At 38.2% G+C, this 19,003-nt stretch overlaps 1 protein-coding gene across 3 annotated transcripts in view; it reads left to right on the top strand.

The window, feature by feature from the left end:
* Positions 1-19,003, top strand: part of ASCC3 (activating signal cointegrator 1 complex subunit 3) — a 938,401-nt gene that overhangs the window by 554,393 nt on the left and 365,005 nt on the right. For all 3 annotated transcript variants that reach the window (XM_033936490.1, XM_033936487.1, XM_033936488.1), the window contains exon 17: positions 16,529-16,648. In XM_033936490.1, the coding sequence (XP_033792381.1) occupies positions 16,529-16,648 (120 nt within the window). The remainder of the gene's footprint in view (positions 1-16,528; positions 16,649-19,003) is intronic.

Raw genomic sequence — 19,003 nt, forward strand, 5'->3', positions numbered from 1 at the left:
CCCATCCTATTTAATATCTTTGTACAGGACCTGCCTCACGGACTTCGAGGTAAAATTGCATTATTTGCCGACGACGCTAAACTGTGCATCATAGTGGGCAAAAGCACAATGCCCGACAGTATGACGCAGGACCTACTCTTACTGGAACAATGGTCCGAAACTTGGCAACTGAGTGTTAATGCCAAAAAATGTAAGGTTATGCACCTTGGCAGCAGAAATCCATGCTGTACTTACACTCTGAATGGTGAGATCTTAACAAGAACTGCTGCAGAACGGGACCTAGGAGTAATCATTAGTGAAGATATGAAGACTGCCAATCAAGTAGAGAAAGCTTCATCCAAGGCTAGGCAAATGCTGGAATGCATCCGAAGAAGTTTTGTCAGCCGGAAGCCCAAAGTTGTAATGCCGTTGTACAGGTCCATGGTGAGACCTCATCTGGAATATTGTGTTCAATTTTGGAGTCCACATTATCAAAAGGATGTGCTGAGAGTGGAGTCGGTTCAGCAAATGGCCACCAGGATGGTCTCAGGACTCAAGGATCTCCCATATGAGGAACGTCTAGGTAAGTTGCAGCTATACTCTCTTGAGGAACGCAGAGAGAGGAGAGATATGATAGAGACGTTCAAATATGTTACTGGCCGTATTGAGGTAGAAGAAGATGATATATTTTTCCTTACAGGACCTAGGGCAACAAGAGGGCATCCTCAGGGGTGGGAGATTTCAAAGCAACACTAGGAAGTATTTCTTCACCGAAAGGGTGGTTGATCGTTGGAATGATCTTCCACTTAAGGTAATTGAGGCAAGCAGCGTGCTCGATTTTAAGAAAAAATGGGATAAGCATGTGGATACACTTCGGGGAAGTGCTTAAGGGGGAGGGTCCTTAGAGTGGGCAGACTTGTTGGGCCCACTCTAAGGACTGTCATATTCTATGTTTCTAAATGCTTATGTGGCATTAATGTGCATGAGTCAAGTCTCTTTCATTTCAAAGGAAGCTCTGAAATGAGAGGGCATAGGATGAAGTTAAGAGGTGATAGGCTTCAGAGTAATCTAAGGAAATACTTTTTTTACAGAAAGGGTAGTAGATGCATGGAATAGTCTCCCGGAAGAAGAAGTGGCGACAGAGACTGTGTCTGAATTCAAGAAGACGTGGGATAGGCACGTGGGATCTCTTAAGAGAGAGGAAGATATAATGGTTACTGCAGACGGGCCATTTGGCCTTTATCTGCCATCATGTTTCTATGTTTAATAGGGCAATTGTATATGCACCTCATTGGTTACCAGAAGTGTGGAGAGTGTTGTTTAAAATATTATCATTGACTCATCAGGCTTTCCATAGTGAGGCACCAATTTGTATCAGGTTTATCATCTACCCAGAGACTTAAGATCCAAAGGGTAATATTTGCTAGATGTTCCATCTGGGTGACTTGTTTATCTGAGAAAATCCAGGGAGTTGATGTTTTGTGTAACTGGCCCTCTAATGTGGAATGTGTTACCAGTGGAATTATGACTCATAAATCATATTGTGACATTTCAAAAGATGTTAATGGCACATTCATTAGAGCTGACTTTTGCAAATTTTTTTGTAACCTTTGCTAGCTTATATTTTATTTATACAGAGGGAGGCAGGAACATTGCATGGAATTTCTAAAGTATTGTCTTCCTTACCAGGGATATATTATGAAGCAGCCATGTGGCTATATTTGCGTTTCAGAGATTTGATGTGATTTTACTGAATATTTTGTTGCTGTTTTTAGGTTATTGAGTTTTCTGTTTGTCATTATTTGATTTTAATAGTTTATGTATCTACAGTTGTAACACATTTTTCAGATAATTTTAAAAAAATAAATAAATAGAAATAGAAATTTATTCTATAAAGGATTGTAGCCACCTGTTTCCTTTTTAGAATATTAGTTTAACTGGGTTTATACATGCATACAATTTCATTATAAAGAGGATATAGACCTTGGAGGAAGGGGAGTGGCTTGAGCCAAGTCCAAGATGTCTGCTTAGTCTCTGTGTCCGCAGAAGGCTGTTTGCTTGATCAGATTTATTTAGTATCAATGAGCCTAATTCTATAAATGGTGCCTACCTGCTCCTACCCCTGCTGTGGTTAGTCTGATTAATCAGTTCTCATAATTTTCTGGATATAAAGTCAGCTGGTCTAAATCAGACTTAAAGCCACTTAATTTTTGCACACAAGCTGATGTGGCCAATTTTCATTTTAAATGGGTGAGCTCTAGATTGTAATACTTGGAAGTGGAACTATCTTCTGAAATTTTTGTCATAAAAAATCATGCAGCTAAGAAGTTAGATGCTGTCATCTCAATGGCCTTTTCTAATTGGTCTTTTAAACATCTTTCTTGTTGAGGTCAGTTAGACTCCATTAAGGTGGTTTTGGTGCCACAAATTATTATATTTTGAGCATGATACCATTCTTCTTTTCTAAGACATGCTGCATTAGTTTCCAGTGAGGGTGAGAATGCATTTCAAAGTATTCTAATCTAATCTTTAATCTAAACCAGGAGTGTCAAAGTCCCTCCTCGAGGGCCGGAATCCAGTCGGGTTTTCTGGATTTCCCCAATGAATATGCATTGAAAGCAGTGCATGCAAATAGATCTCATGCAGATTCATTGGGGAAATCCTGAAAACCCGACTGGATTCCGGCCCTCGAGGACCGACTTTGACACCTGTGATCTAAACTATTATTTATGGATTGCACTATGCCTATAGAAGTTCAAGGTGATATACAATAATAGGAGCCCATTCAGTTCATAGGGAGCCTACATAGGTCCGGGAGAACATTAGGCAACAGAAAACCAAAGTGCATATTCAAGCCACAATATGGAGAGTTAAAAAACATATTTTTAAGATTCTCTATGACCTGGATCCTGATTACTGTCGAGGAATGATTTCTTTGTACTTAGCTTCAAGAGAGTTAAGATCATCATAGGAAATAAGATTAACTCTCCCTTCTGTAACTACCTGCTGCTAAAAGATCACTAGTCAGCAGTTATTAATTGGCATTGGACCCTATCTCTGGAAAAAAAAATTACCTAGAGAGATTAGGGATGTCAAAAGCTATTACTCTTTTATAAGGGCAGTAAAAAGTTTTCTCTTGTATTTAACCGGTCTGAATTTACTTTTTCACAGAGTGGAATTATAGTCATAGGTCTTTTTACTGTAATCCACTTTAAGCCATTTTTGATTATTGTGGAATAGAAATGTTTTGATTAGCTAATAAATCCTGTGAACATTCTATCAGCTTCTTTTTGTGACTTGGCAAACCTGCTAGGCTTGGTTTGCATGAACTTAAGACCTAGGTCATCAGGTTGTTTCACTGAATCAAGCAACTCAGCTTATATCTACAGTAATAACAACTGTCGAGCAAGGGATGTGTGAATTTACATTGAAACTCAATGCTGATAAAACAAAATTTTTCTTTGCCTCTCCAAGTTTGAAGAATAATGATGCAATCTTAAATATAAATGGAGTAACATCTGGTGAATTCCACCATTTAAATTTTAGGTGTGTATTTAGACCAAAATTTGACCAAGAAAGTTCAAACTGATGGTCTTGTCTGAAAGAGCTTTTTTATGGTGTGGAAATTGCGAAGAACTGGACTTTATTTTAACACTTTTTTTAGATTATTGGTGCAATCATTAATTTTGAATATTCTGGACTATTGTAATATGGTCCATCTTGTCTATTGTCAAAAAAAATGTTTGCAGGCTACACGTTATTCACAACACTACGGTTCGATTGATTTTCAAGTTTTATTAAAATTTTGATGTATCGCAATATCATTAATTCAAAGCGATTTACAATTAAAACAGGGTCTTAATTATTAACTAAAACCAACACAGACGGACATGACGTACCAATACATAAGGGAAGTAGGGAGAACTACAATAAGTATAGTAAAGGATATATACAAGGAAAATACAAACAGAGGGTAAGAAACTTTAAAAGTATTGATAAAAGTATAATAGAAAATTAAGAACTTCTTTTTTTTTATTATTCAATTTCTCAGAGCCTAAGACAGAGGACAAGTGAGTTTAAGCAAAGAATGGGATCAATACAGACTCCGATAATTAGGTCTCAAAAGCATCCTTGTGCAACCAGCATTTTAATAGTCCTTTAAATTTTACTTAGTGATTTTTCTTCCTTAATAAAAGATGGTAAGGAATTCCATATTCTGGGCGCTGTAACTGCAAGATCGTATCTTGTCTTGTATTTATTATACTAAGTGGTGGAATTACTAGAAGGATTTTGTCCTCTGATCTCAAACTTCTAGTAGGAATATATGGGATAATGTACCTTTCTAAAAATGATGGAGCTTTAGTTGTTAATATATTGAATGTTAATATTGCTAATTTGTAGGAGATTCTGTGAACAATTGGAAGCCAATGAGCTTCTTTAAGAAGAGTTGTCACATGATCAAATTTTTTCCTATTCGTTATAATCTTAATTGAGGTGTTTTGAATTAGTTGTAATCGACAGATTTCTTTAAGAGCTACTCCTTTATAGAGCGAGTTGCATTAGTCTAACTTTGAAATAATCAGTGAATGTACAGACCATATTACACCTTACTTTATTAAATTATACTGGCTCCCAATCGAAGCAAGAGTATTATTTAAACTTGGTTTCATACACATTGGGAAGAATAACCCAAATCACAGTTATCAAATGCTAGGGGTCCACCTTGGGAGTTAGCACCCAAGAAAAGGATCTGGGTTTCATTGTAGACAATACGATGAAACCTTCCCGCCCAATGTGCAGTGGCAGCCAAAAAAGCAAACAGGATGCTAGGAATTATTTTAAAAGGGATGGTTAACAAGACTAACAATGCTATAATGCCCTTGTATCACTCCACGGTGTGACCTTACCTAGAGTATTGTATTCAATTTTGGTCTCCTTATCTCAAGAAAGATATAGCGACACTAGAAAAGGTTCAAAGAAGAGCGACCAAGATGATAAAGGGGATGGAACTCCTCTCGTATGAAGAAAGACTAAAAAGGTTAGGACTCTTCAGCTTGGTAAAGAGACGGCTGAGGGGAGATAAGATTGAAGTCTACGAAATCCTGAGTGGAGTAGAATGGGTACAAGTGGATCAATTTTTCACTCTGTCTAAAATTACAAAGACTAGGGGAAACTCAATGAAGTTACAGGGAAATACTTTAAAAACCAATAGGAGGAAATATTTTTCTCATTCAGAGAATAGTTACTAGGGACCTGGATTGGCTACCGTGAGAACGGGCTGCTGGGCTTAATGGACCATTGGCCTGACCTAGTAAGGCTATTCTTATATGTATGGTCTTAACACCTAGTTATTTAGCAGATAATTTCTTAAATAATTCACAATGTTTACAGTGTAAACTTGTCTTTATTTGTTTTTCTTTCTGTTAGAGGTTGCTGATATAGAAGATACTTCCAAGTTTCCAAGTTTATTAATAAATTTGATAAATCGCTTATTAGAATTACTAAGCGATATACAAAGTCAAAATATAATATAGTAAAAAGAAACAAACAATTTAATAATACATTTTCATAGAAAACAAACATGAGTAGGGAGGGAAAGAGTAAAAGTTACAATTTTCAATTTATGTTAGAAAAATGGAAAAACCAAGAGGGTAAGGGTAGTTAAGCCACAGCATGATTTAAAATCTCACTGAAAATTAAATATTAAAAGCATCTTTAAATAGGTAAGATTTTAAAAGTTTTTTAAAAATTATGACATCTTTTTCGTTTCTAATATATTGTGGTAGGGCATTCCACCATTGTGGTCCCATCACCGAGAATATGTCAGATCTTCTTGTTCCAATAATTTTTAGAGAGGGGACTGTAAGGAGATTATGGCCAGATGAACAGAGTGAGCGTTGAGTATTGTGTGGTATTAATAGTCTAGATATAAATTGAGGTTCGTTAAAGGCTAGAGTTTTAAAGATAAGCAGTATTACGTTGAAGGTGATTCTGTGACCAATTGGAAGCCAATAGGCGTCTATTAACAATGGTGAAACATGATCGTATTTCCTAGCGTTATATATTAATTTAATTCCAACAGCTATTGTCATTTCAGGCGGCAACTTGGGATAAGTCATCTAATTACTTTACAATGTCCAATGTGACACGGACAAGAGGACATAGACTGAAGCTGAGGGGGGACAGGTACAGGACGAATATCAGGAAGTTCTGTTTCACGCAGCAAATGGTAGACACCTGGAATGCTCTCCCAGAGGAAGTAATTGCAGAATCCACCGTTCTAGGATTTAAGGGTAAACTAGATGCACATCTCCTTAAGAGTGGCATAGAGTGATACGGGTAAGGGTAAATTAGATGCACATCTCCCATGAGAAGCATACAGTGATAATGGGTACACCTGACGGGGCCTCCGCGTGTGCGGTTCACCGGACTTCATGGACCCAGGGTCTGATCCGGAGATGGCAATTCTTATGTTCAGGATTAAACAGGGTACAAGACCAAGGATGTATCCTCTCTCCTTTTCTTTTCAACCTTTATGCAGAAGTAATCATGAGGAAGCTGGACTTGGATGATTTTGAGTGTTGGGGTAAAAATAAGTAGAAGAACCATCAGCAATCTGAGATACGCAGATGATGATACCCTGCTGGCAGAAGTGAGAAGGACCTCAAAAAGTTGATTCTGAAGTTGCAAGAAGAAAGTGAGAAGATGGGACTTTACCTGAACATCAAGAAGACCAAAATCATGACTACCACCAACAAGAAAGTCCATATAAAGATCAACAATGAAGAAATATTCTTGTTTGTCTTTCATTGATTTTGTATGTTTTATTGTTCCTCACCTAGATTTGTAGATAGGCAGTTTACAAATAATTTTTAAATAAATAGAAGTGATTGACAGCTTTGTCTTCCTTGGGTCCCTCATTGATCAGAGTGGCGGTTAGACAGCAGAGATCAAGCATTGATTAGCACTGTGGCGTGCAGACACGTTGAGCATGGACCATCAAACAAAGACTGATCAATGCCATTGTGTTCCCAAACATATGCTTGTGAGACATGGACACTCATGAAAGAAGGTAGAAGAAAAATTGACGCCTTTGAGCTGTGGTGCTGGAAAAGACTTCTACAAATTCCATGGACAGGTAGGATTACCAACAAAGGTATTCATGGATCATATAAACCTAGGGTTGTCCCTGGAAGGCAAGATTACCAGACAGAAACGGACCTATTTTGGACATGTGATGAGGGCAAATTGACTAGAAAAGGAGGTGCTACTCGGAATGGTCAGTGGTAAAAGGAAAACCAAAACAATAAAGGATGTGGAAAGAGATGTTCTTGATGTTTGGTTTATTTATTCAAAGTAGGTAGTATCCAAAAGTCAGTCAATAACAATCCACATATGGCTTGAAAAGAAAGGACCCAACACGGTCTGTGTTTCGATGAACATGCCTACCTCAGGGATCCTAAATGGTGGTTGAATTTCAAAAAACAAATGTGGATATAATAATAAACATAAAACCACTATTTCAATATCAGTAGCAAAGGACTGCGCTCCACTAAGCTAGTGTTATAGGAAGCAGGGGAGACCAAAAGCCCGTTAGCTGGATACCATCAAGAATGACATTGGAATGAACATCAAGCAATTGAAAGAAGCCGTCGAAAACAGGGAAGCATGGTGAGTATCCAAGGATCGGACATGGCTGAATGGATAGTAGTAGTAGTAGTAATAATCACAAACTTGTTCCACTCGTAAGGCTGAGAGTATTAACTCAACGGAAGAAAAAGCCTCAGGTTTGTTCTGGCAGGGCATAAATGCTCAAGCCTCCTCCACCCACATCATCGGCATAAAAAACTTCCATAGAGAATATACAATTGCCACTATGCTAATTTTGAGTGTGGGACTGAGATGTTATTAAGCAACATTGATAACTGTATTGTAAAACTTTCAGGTGGCGTCTTGTCTACTAGCCAACGTTTCACGGTAAACAACCATTTCTTCAGGGCTTCCTGACCTCCACTTTCTTTAAAAACATCTATAAAAGTAAGGATATAAACCTCTCTCATCCTTTGTCATAACAAAAATTCCCTCAAGGAGATATAAAAATAAAGTACTCATTGCATTGTTTGCTCGCATGATCTCACCAGCGTCCTATTCTCATACCAGCTTCTCATAGTGTTTTATAGAGAGATACACCAATCACTCTCCTCCACGTCATTGCTCAGAGGAGCAGTAGGACTCTGTTCATTGGTTGACTAACCCAGCCACAACAGTACTGGATTGGTTCAGTGGAATTGTGGCAATTTAAAAAATCCACAAGAACAGAAACAACTTGTAATTAATAAAAATAATACCAGTCTATACTCATATTCAATCCTGCAGGAGTTACTGATCCCAGCTCGTAGATCCAACGCTGTTCTCGTTGTTGAAGATATAGCTGCCTCTTCCCTCCATGTATATCCTGCTCTATATGATCCAACATAAAACACTTCAGCTGAAAAAAATCATGGTTAAAATCTAAACAATGTTGAACCATTGGAGCTTGTATATTCTGCCTGAATAGAGCACTTCTGTGTTCATTTAATCTGACCCGTAGTTGACGGGTTGTCTGACCCACATAAACTTTTGAGCATGGGTAAACAAAATCCATCTTGCATGTTGTCCTGTGTTAGAACGCATATGTTTTTTGATTTAATGGATTTACAAATTCAGACGATGTCACCATGATTGCACAATTCATTCAATTTCAGCCAAACAGGGCACACGTTTTTTTAAAAAAGACCTTCCGAGACAGGCCGCCTAAATTGGAGGTGCCTCTGGGATCCTAGAGAGCTGCACAAGCCCACCTAAGCTCGCCTAAGGCTAGATGTGGGCGTGGTTTGGCCTGGAAGTAGCCTTAGGCGGACCTAGGCATCCGTACGCATCTCCCTAGGCCAGGGGGAGATATGTACAATGTAGGCCAGCTTATCACGGCATGAGATCTCCCTGCCACGATGAATTTAGCGGCCCCTGTCACCTGTCTCCCCCCCCCCCGAACAATCGCAGCAGGAGGGATGCTCAATCCCTCCGCCAGAACTCGTCTTCCCCCCCCTCCCCGTCAGACCACCCAATCTATCCCCCGGACCCCACCCCTTAGTTTACTTCTGAGACTATCACTTTTTAATCTCATTCTATGTCCCCTCGCTCTGGAGTTTCTTTTCAATTGAAAGAGACTTGCCTCGAATATTTATGCCCTCTCCCGCCTTTTCTCCAAAGTATACATATTGAGATCTTTAAGTCTGTCCCCATATGCCTTATGACCATCACCAATTTTAGTTGCCTTCCTCTGGACTGACTCCATCCTGTTTATATCTTTATGAAAGTGTAATCTCCAGAATTGTACACAATATTCTAAATAAGGTCTCACCAAAGTCTTATACAGGAGCATTAATACCTCCTTTTTCCTACTAGCCATTCCTCTCCCTATGCACCCAACCATCCTTCTAGCTTTCACCATCGCCTTTTCAACCTGTTTTAGCCACCTTAAGATCATCACATACTTTCACACCAAATACCGCTCCTTTTTCATGTACAGAAGCTTTTCAACCCCTAAACTGTACAGTTCCCTTGGGTTTCTGTAGCCCATATGCATAACCTTGCATTTTTTGGCATTAAATCTTAGCTGTCAAATTTCAGACCATTCTTCAAACATCACTAGGTTCTTCCTCATGTTACTCACACCATCAAGGGGGTCTACTCTATTGCTGATTTTGTTATCATCCAGAAAGAGGCAAATGCGATGCAGCCTATTCAATTCCCATGGGCTTCGTCACATTTGCCGCACCAATACTTGCTACCATGGCTATGTAAAAGGCGCCCTAAATGATTGTAATGTTAATATGCTATTATAAAGACCACAGCAGATGGTCACAGATAAAGATCAAGCAATCCACTAGGTCTGCCTGGTTTCCAACTACATTGCTGTAAGAATATATCCCAGGTATCAGCCATACATTCATGATTGCTTAATGGGAGGTATACAAGGTTTTTATTGATTATTTTTATGGATGGAAATAGGGGGGGAAGAGTGGTAAATTTTTGTGGTTTGACAAATAAGTCTGAATGGTTATATATATATGTAATTTCTGTTTAAAATATATATATTATATTTTTGAAGATATGGAAAATTTTATAGTTATTTCAATGATAAAGATTAGATTGGGTGGGGGGAGGGTATTAATATATATGAATCTTGTAAAACTTAAGTGATGCCTAAAGTGTAAATGTTTAATTTTATTCTGTTTTCACTTATTGAATGTGTTGAAAATGAATAAAGAATTTTTTTTAAAAAAAATTATCTTCCTATTCAAATTAGTAAGATTTTTTTCCTCTGAAGACAAACAGAACTGTAGTATCCTTACATTTGGGTGATGTTGTCCTGATAGAGCCTGTTGCGAATCCCATCCAAAGCACTATAGCTTTAAGAAGGTTTTTGGCAATGACCTCATAGAAACATGATGGCAGATAAAGGCCAACTGGCCCATCTAGTCTGTCCATCCGCAGTAACCATTATCTTTTTCTCTCTCCGTGTGCCTATCCCAGGTCCTCTTGAATTCAGACACAGTCTCTGTCTCCACCAACTCTTCTGGGGGACTGTTCCATGCACCTACCACCCTTTCTGTAAAAAAAAGTATTTCCTCAGATTACTCCGCAGCCTATCACTTCTTAACTTCATCCTATGCCCTCTCATTGCAGAGTTTCCTTTCAAATTAAAGAGACTCGACTCATACGCATTTGCATTACATAGGTATTTAAACATCTCTCTCATATCTCCCCTCTCTTGCCTTTCCTCCATCGCATATGTGTGTGTGCCTCTTTCCCCCAACCCCCACTGCATGTGCATGAGATTCAATGGGTTTTTTGCAGAGCTTGGAGGTCACATTTGGTTGATCTGCTCCTTGGCACCTTTTTTCCTCGAGATTTTGTGCTTTCCTATTTGGGTTTTTTTCTTGTTTCCTCATATACTTTTGTTTTCTTACCTCCCTTGTACATTTTTTTTATGTTTTCGATTTTTTAAGTTTTCTCAGAGTTCCTGAAGCCCTCTTAGGCCGGAGCCCTGGTCCCGCGACCAGATAGTGACTTGAAAGGGAGAGCCGAGGCCAGCGCAAGCAGTGGGTTGGAGATGCTGCCCACGCTGGCAAAGAGCCAAGGAAGTACGGGGCGCAGAGAGGTGCCAGCACCCCCACCAAGAAGGTGCTTGGGGCAGTCCACCCTCCCCCCCTTCTATGCCAGTATTTCAATATGTGTATATAGATGTGCTAGTCCTGCAACTTTAATAAAGACACGTTCTCTTACACTGTATGATATACCTTTGTCCCAATCTGCAATCTTTTTGGAATGATGTACGATATAAAACTTTCTTAATACTGTATTTGAAAGTACAACTTTCAGCATTGTTTTTTGGCAATCCATTGTATTATCTTCTTAACTCTCTAAAGATGATTCAAGTTCATTAGATATTTTACTTTCATACACTCTACATTTAATTGCTATGGGCTCCTTTTAGAAAGCTGCAGTAGCGATTCTTAGCACAGCAAATGCGGAAAAAGTCTGTAGGAATTGAATGGGCTTCATCGCATTTGCTGCAGGAATCTCTACCGCGGCTTTGTAAAAGGAGTTCTATGTTTCTAACTGAAAGAATAGCTTGTTTGGATGTTAATTACGAGTATTCATGGAATATTGTCTGCTTAATGTGTAAATATGAATCAGTTGCAGCAGAAAAAAAATATTTTTTTAAATGTCAGAAAAGATGGGAATGTCTTGATCAATATGGATCATGATGTTGAAAATGATCTTCCTGATTATGCAGTCAGTGCAAGTTATTTTTGGTTATGTTCCTTATGCAAATCAAGAAATGGAGCACAAAATGAAAAGCATCCAATATATAACCACTGCCTGAAGCCATACTGAGTCAATTATGAATCACATGTTTAATGTGAAGAAAAAGAAATCAAGGAAGCTCACTCCACTTCTACATAAAGAAACCTGATGGCAGATAAAGCTAAATGGCCCATCCACTATCTCCTCCTCTCACTGAGAGATCCCACGTGCCTGTGCCACCCTTTCTTGAATTCAGACAGTGTTTTTCTCCACTACCTGCACCAAGATGCTATTTCACAATTCCATCTCCCTTTTCATAAAAAGATTACTTCTGAGCCTTTAACCTCAATTGCATCCTATTCCTTCTGATTCCAGAGATTTCCTTCATTTGAAAAAGTCTCACCACCTGTACATTAATGCCATGGAGAGGTTTAAACGTGTCTATTATATCCCTTCTCTCCTGTCTTTCCTTCAGAGTATGTGTATTGAGGTCTATAAGTCTGTCTCCATATGCTTTATGACAGACACCACTGGCCAGTTTGTAGTCACCGTCTGGACAGACGCCATCCTTTTTATATCTTTTTGAAGGTACGGTCTCCAGAATTGCACACAGTATTCTATTTTTTTTACATTACATTACAGATTTCTATTCCGCTTGTGCCTTGCGGTTCTAAGCGGATTACAAATTAGGAGACTGTATAATTTCAGGAATATTACAGTACATAGAATCAGGAATGTATCAAGTTACAATTGATTAGTCTGGAAGTTTCCAGGAGAAATTTAGAGCACATAGTAGATAAATAGTAGGTTGTTGAAGTGAGTTGTACAATGTTTAGGTATAGTTATGGTGGTGGTGTTCGTGTGTGTATTTTCTAGTGCTATGTTGAGGTTAAGATGATGGAAAGTATTTTTTGAAGAGATGAGTTTTGATTTCTTTTCGGAATTCTTTTATGTCTATTGAATTGATCAGTAGATTGGAAATGGTAGTGTCAATTTTTGCTGCCTGTGTAGCTAAAATGTATTTATCATTTTACAATACATATCAAGCATAAAACTTGTACAGAAAGCAAAATCCAAACCAAGAATTAATTACTTCAATCTAAGAAACATATAATCAGTAAAAAGGAAGAAAACAATTATGCTTAAATTTCAGCTCAAGTCCTCATTGGATCCAAAATATAGCTAATGCGAGATTAATTAACAATATATCTCAAAGAAGTATAGGACTGCCAATTAAGCTGAGGCAGCTTACCCCATAATATAACCAATCTAGGGCTTAGCTGTTATCTTTTTCTTTTTCCAAGCGTGACAGCGATAAAAAAAAGTAGTCAAATGAAAGGGCTCAAAGAAAACATTTTTGAGAAGAATAATTCGCTATACATTGCATGGGTGGCGAAGATAAAATGTTGCCCCTAAGGCTAAGACTCCAGGTTTTAAAAGTAAAAATTCTCTACGACGCCTCTGGGTATCTCTCACCAAGTCTGGATACATTTGTATTTTCATCCCATAAATTGTTTCTGTTTATTTTGAAAGAAGAGTCTTAATAACTAATTTTTATCTGATGCCAAAGCAACTGTTAGTAATAAAGTTCCAGGAGTAATCGATTCCTTATCACACATTTCCAATAAATTAGATACGTTCAAATTTTCCCCCTGTGTAATTTCTTGTTTTTGTTTCTGTTGATTATTAGGGAGATAATAAGCTTGAATAAGTGGAGGTATCATCTCCTCTGATATTCCCAAAATTTCTATCATATATTTTTTCAACATTTCCCTAGGAGTTACCATCTGAATCCTAGAGAAGTTAACCAATCTTAAGTTATTACTGCGGGAAAAGTTTTCCAAAAATTCAAACTTCCTTCTAAGATTAGTGTAGTCTTTAATTCAAGTTTCTTGAATTTGTTTAACCTTTATTATCTCCTGATTAATGTCTGCAATGCCTTTAGATTCTTTTACTTCCTGTTTCAAATTTCTAATATCAATGGAATGAACATTTATTTTTCCTTCTAGCTGTTGAATTTGAGGATTTATTAAGTTAGGTAGACTGGCTACCAGGTCCCAGATAGAGTCAAGCGTTACCTCTCGGGGCTTCCGTAACAAAGGCAACAGCAAAAGTTTACTTTCCTCACCAGTCGTTCTTCTCTTACTGTCACTTCCCTTGTTTTGACCATCCCCAGAAGCTGTTAATTCCTCGGTTTCTGCTCCAAGACTCTCCTGAGATTGCAGGGAGCCGGCTCCAAGCTCCCCTCAGCGTTGTCCCCGGCCTCCAGGGCAGAGCGAGTTTCCTCCTCCGAGAACTCCCCTGCCCGCGGGGAGCTGGTAACTCGAGGATTAGGGGACGGTGCCCTTGTGTCGGGACTCAAAGTTGTCTCCAGGCCCAAAGAGAGCGCCTCCGTCTCGCCCATCCGGGGCGTCTCCTGTGGGCGAGTCACCGGCTGCCAAAGGGTTCTTTGCATGCGTCGGAAGAGCTCCTCCACAGTGCCCGAAACGGAGGCACTGGAGCCCCGCGCGACCCCAGCCAAACTCCTTCCTCTCCGCTTGGGCATTGTCAAAAGGTAAGGTTAGCTGGAAATGTTAAGTCGTAGCGAGCTCGCCAGCGCTAGCCTCTCAGCAAAAGTTGGACTGCCGCCCACAGTATTCTAAACGAGCATCACCAGAGATATATATAATGTCTCAATCACCTTTTTTTTTTTTCCTACTGGCCATTCCTCACCCCAGCATTCTTCTGGCATTGACTGTCGCCTTTTCTACTTCTTTTGTTACCTTAAGATCATCTCAACTCTTCTTTCTTACTTAGAAGTATTTTACCTCTTGTTCTATACCAGGGGTGTCAAAGTCCCTCCTCGAGGGCCGCAATCCAGTCGGGTTTTCAGGATTTCCCCAATGAAAGCAGTGCATGCAAATAGATCTCATTAGGGAAATTCTGAAAACCTGACTGGATTACGGCCCTCGAGAAGGGACTTTGACACCCCTGTTCTATACCATTCCCTTGGATTTTTGCAGCCCAAGTGCATGACCCTGCATTTTTTAGCAGTAAATCTTATTTGCCAGTTTCTGAACCATTCTTTATGTTTCGCTAGATCCCACATGTTCAATAGCTTTCAAGTGAAAAATCCAAAATTATTTGCAGTGCTTTAATAAAGCTGAGTAATTCCCTCTCCCCTAATTGCACTTGTCCAACTATTTGCCAGGTAAAGTCCATAAATTCCTGCTGATAATGAATAAAATGGAGCCGGTATTTATTGTGACAGTACTCTGCTAAGGTGTTCTGACTGTTGGATTTTAATTTATCCACATATATTTTAGAGCACAGAAAGATCAACATATAGACAATACCAATAAAATCACATGCTGTATCACTTTGAATATAAGGTTTGCCCATGTTTTTGGTTGTTGATCTCATGCATGTTTGTGCACAAAAACCACAGTGTTAGTGCCTAGACTTCCCTGTAGGCCAGTGGTCTCAAACTTGCGGCCCGGGGACCGCATGCGGCCTGCCAGGTACTATTTTGAGTCCCTCGGAATGTTTGTCATAATCACAAAATTTAAAATAAAACAGGTTTGGTCATATGTCTCTTTAGCTATAAATTACAATATTATTATTAAGACTTAGGGCTCCTTTTACAAAGGTATGCTAGCCGCTACCACCTCCTTTTAAACAGGTGGTAATTTTTGTAAAAAGAGCCCTTAGTCAAAAGGAAAGATTTATAAACTGTAAAGAATTTTACCTCATGCAAAATTGTCATTTCTTTAATAAGACATTAACTATTTTTTTCTGAGGCCCTCCAAGTACTTACAAATCCAAAGTGTGACCCTGCGAAGGGTTGGAGTTTGAGATCATTGCTGTAGGCTGAAATATACTTAGAAGGTAGCATGAACGAATTTGCTATGAATGCTAGGTTCTTGTTTGTATGCTATTAATGAATATTGAAACATCAAATGGACCGAAAGCACGTTCCCATATTTCTGTTCAAGTTGGGCTATAGACAATGTCTTTTTATGTGTATTATCTTTATCAGAGTAGATTTTATTGACCACTACTTTGTCATATTGCTTAAACATTCCTCATCCAATGTATTTTCTTTCTGTTCTACTCCCTTAAGAGTTTGCTAAACCAGTCTTCTACGGCTGTTATTTAGCCTGTGTTTCACCATTCTTATAAGGTATCAATTTAAGATTTGAAAAGTCATTAGAAGCTTATTTAAAATTTGGATAATTTTCCATTTTCCAGACTTTGTAGAAAATAAAAGATGTCACAAAACCTGGCACAACATTTATTTGATAATTAAAATGATTATTGTGTCTAGCTCAGCATCTATTTTTAACTAACCCGAAAAAAATAATCTCATAAATAAGTGTTTAAACATTGCATTTGGTTTTGCTTTAAGCTACAGAAGTACAATTCTACCGAAATGTTTGCATTTAGATGTGTTTTCCAAAATGGCCTAATTTATACAATAATACCATAGCACAGTTTTAGCAAATGTCCCTTGCAGTCAGCCCAGTTTATAGATTTTGGTGTTAAGCATGATCAGTTCATGTAATGTTTCACTTAATGCAATTAGCATCACAGGGGTTTTTTTGTAGGAGTTTTCCAAATATGCCTGACCTTTACATATGTGTGGTTATTACTTAATTTGAATGTTTAACTCTTATGTGCAAATGTCATTTTGAAAAACTATTCTTTTTCTTTGCAGATTGCTCTGGGGACAGTAACTAATGTAGAAGAAGCAGTGAAGTGGTTAAGCTACACTTACCTTTATGTACGCATGAGAGCCAATCCATTAGTGTATGGCATTAGTCACAAGGCATATCAGGTATGAGATGCTTTTTTAAAAATGATATGGGAGAAAGAAACTAACCTTATTGGTGCTCTTATCCTCTTATAATGGGATGACAAATATGTACCTATGCCAACTCTGTCAACAAGAGCTTTTTTGCTCTTGAGATGGGTGATATGAAAAACAATTAAAAAAAAAAAAAAAGAACCAACTTGACTGTTTCGCCTCAGCTTGGCAATCTCTCCGTTTTGCTCTAGTAATCCAGAAGCAACAGTAAAATCTTTGAAAAGACCTTTCATTCCACTCAGTGTAGTAGAAAAATGTAAGATGAAGTCCACAAACATTCAGTAGAGTATGTTTGTCATTTGTAATCCAGAGGATTGACAAGCAAACATCCATAATAAAATTATAACCGGCATTTATCCCCTGCAAAAAACATGATCTGCCCCTTAGTATATTTGCCAAGATAAACCTCTTGATTTTAAATAGAGTGTAGTAAACTATCCCTGACTCTGGTTATATTCATTCATGATGTTATCCTATAAGAAATGAACTGTTCTCGTACATGAGTAGCCAAGGAGGTACTATTGGATATAATTATCTTAAGGAGCCTTTTATCATTAATGTGTGATAATAGCAGTGGATGTGATGGCTTGACGCATTAACCGCATAGGGGGGTGGGCATAGACTGGGCCTTGCTGTTGACACACAGAAACTTAATGCACGTTAACTATTAATATGGCTGATAAATGCTCAAGGTAACAAAAAGTGCTAAACAAACCAACATACACGTAACAAAGAAGCACAGAGGCCTGAAGAACAGGGACCAAAATATTTTTTATTGGATGACTACTGCTACTAATATTTATCACTTCTGTAGCGCTGTACATTTGACATTTAATAGGCGGTCCCTGCTCAGAAGTGCTTACAATCTAACTTGGACAGATAGACATGACATATAGGGCCTCTTTTACAAAGGCGCTCTAAGCGTTTCGTCCATAGGATAACATGCATGCGTTAGCGTTTAGTGTGCGCTAAAAAGCAGAGTGCACTTTTGTAAAAGAGGGAGATAGGGTTAGGGATGTAAAGCCCAAGGAGAGAGGAGTTAGGAGTTGAAAGCAGTTTTGAAAAGGTGGGCTCTTAACTTGGACTTGAAGACTGCCAGAGATGGAGCCTGACATGGCCCGTTTTAGCAAAAAGCCTGCGTCAGGGGTCTGTAATAAAAAAACATAATAAAAGACATAAAATCATTGAATTAAAAAAAAACATTGACACATACAAATAATATATGTAACATCTATTAAAAAGCTGAAATTAGTAACACAAATATTAAATATAAATAATAAAAAATCACAAGGAAAATTAAATATAAGTGATATCTAAAACAGTTGTATCCACATGTGCCTTATCAGTTTAACAATATGCATATTACATTACATTACATTACATTTGTGATTTCTATTCCGCCTGTGCCTTGCGGTTCTAAGCGGATTACAGTTAAAAGAGATCAGGACATTACCGAGAGAATTACATTACAACGATTTAAGTAAATTACATGTTGTGGTATAGAAATACAAGTATAAGATATCTGGATTTATCGATAGAATAACTTGACAGGATTCAAGTAGTTACAAGGTTCAGTGGGGAAAACAATATAGACAACTGAAGAAAGATACCTAACTTTGAAGGAATCAGTTAAGTGGGTACCTAAGGGAGATGCTTATTTAGGAGAAGGTTAAATGGATACCTAAGGAAGATGCTTATTTAGGAGTTTGGATATTTTTGGTAAATGAGGTTCAAGGGGATGACTAGTGTGTTATTTGCTGGGGAGAGTGCATATCAATGTTTACCACAACAAAGAAAAATGGGGAGACCCAATGATCCACAGTGAAAAGAATCCACCGATGAAAACAAAAACTGTGGATACAGATGTTCTGGAGATTAAACACTGACATATAAAACCATGAAAATTCAATTAAAAAAGTACAATGATAAAAAATACTGTGATAAAAATCCAACCGGACCCTAAATGGTCCGTCTTTCGGCGAACACGCCTTCCTCAGAGGTCCTAAAAGAAAGAGGTAATGATGAATAATGATAAAGAGAAAGATAAAAAACTGAAAAGACAGGAAGATAAGACGTGACTGTGATGCCAATCTGGAGCATGCATATTAATGTCTATACTCGACTGCAAGATAAAACAAGTGAACCAAGTGTGACATGCTATATACAGAGGCTTGAAACATCGACAAGAGACATGAGAGGAAAAAAGTGCCATAGGTGTGTATTAGAGTATAAACTTAAGCACAGGAATCTATAAGGTGCCTAAGAGAAGCCATAAGAATGAAAAGTTAATAGAATGAAGAAACCATGGTGCGTGTCTGATTTTGA

The sequence above is a fragment of the Geotrypetes seraphini genome, chromosome 3, assembly GCF_902459505.1.
Source record: "Geotrypetes seraphini chromosome 3, aGeoSer1.1, whole genome shotgun sequence".
NCBI lineage: Eukaryota > Metazoa > Chordata > Amphibia > Gymnophiona > Dermophiidae > Geotrypetes > Geotrypetes seraphini.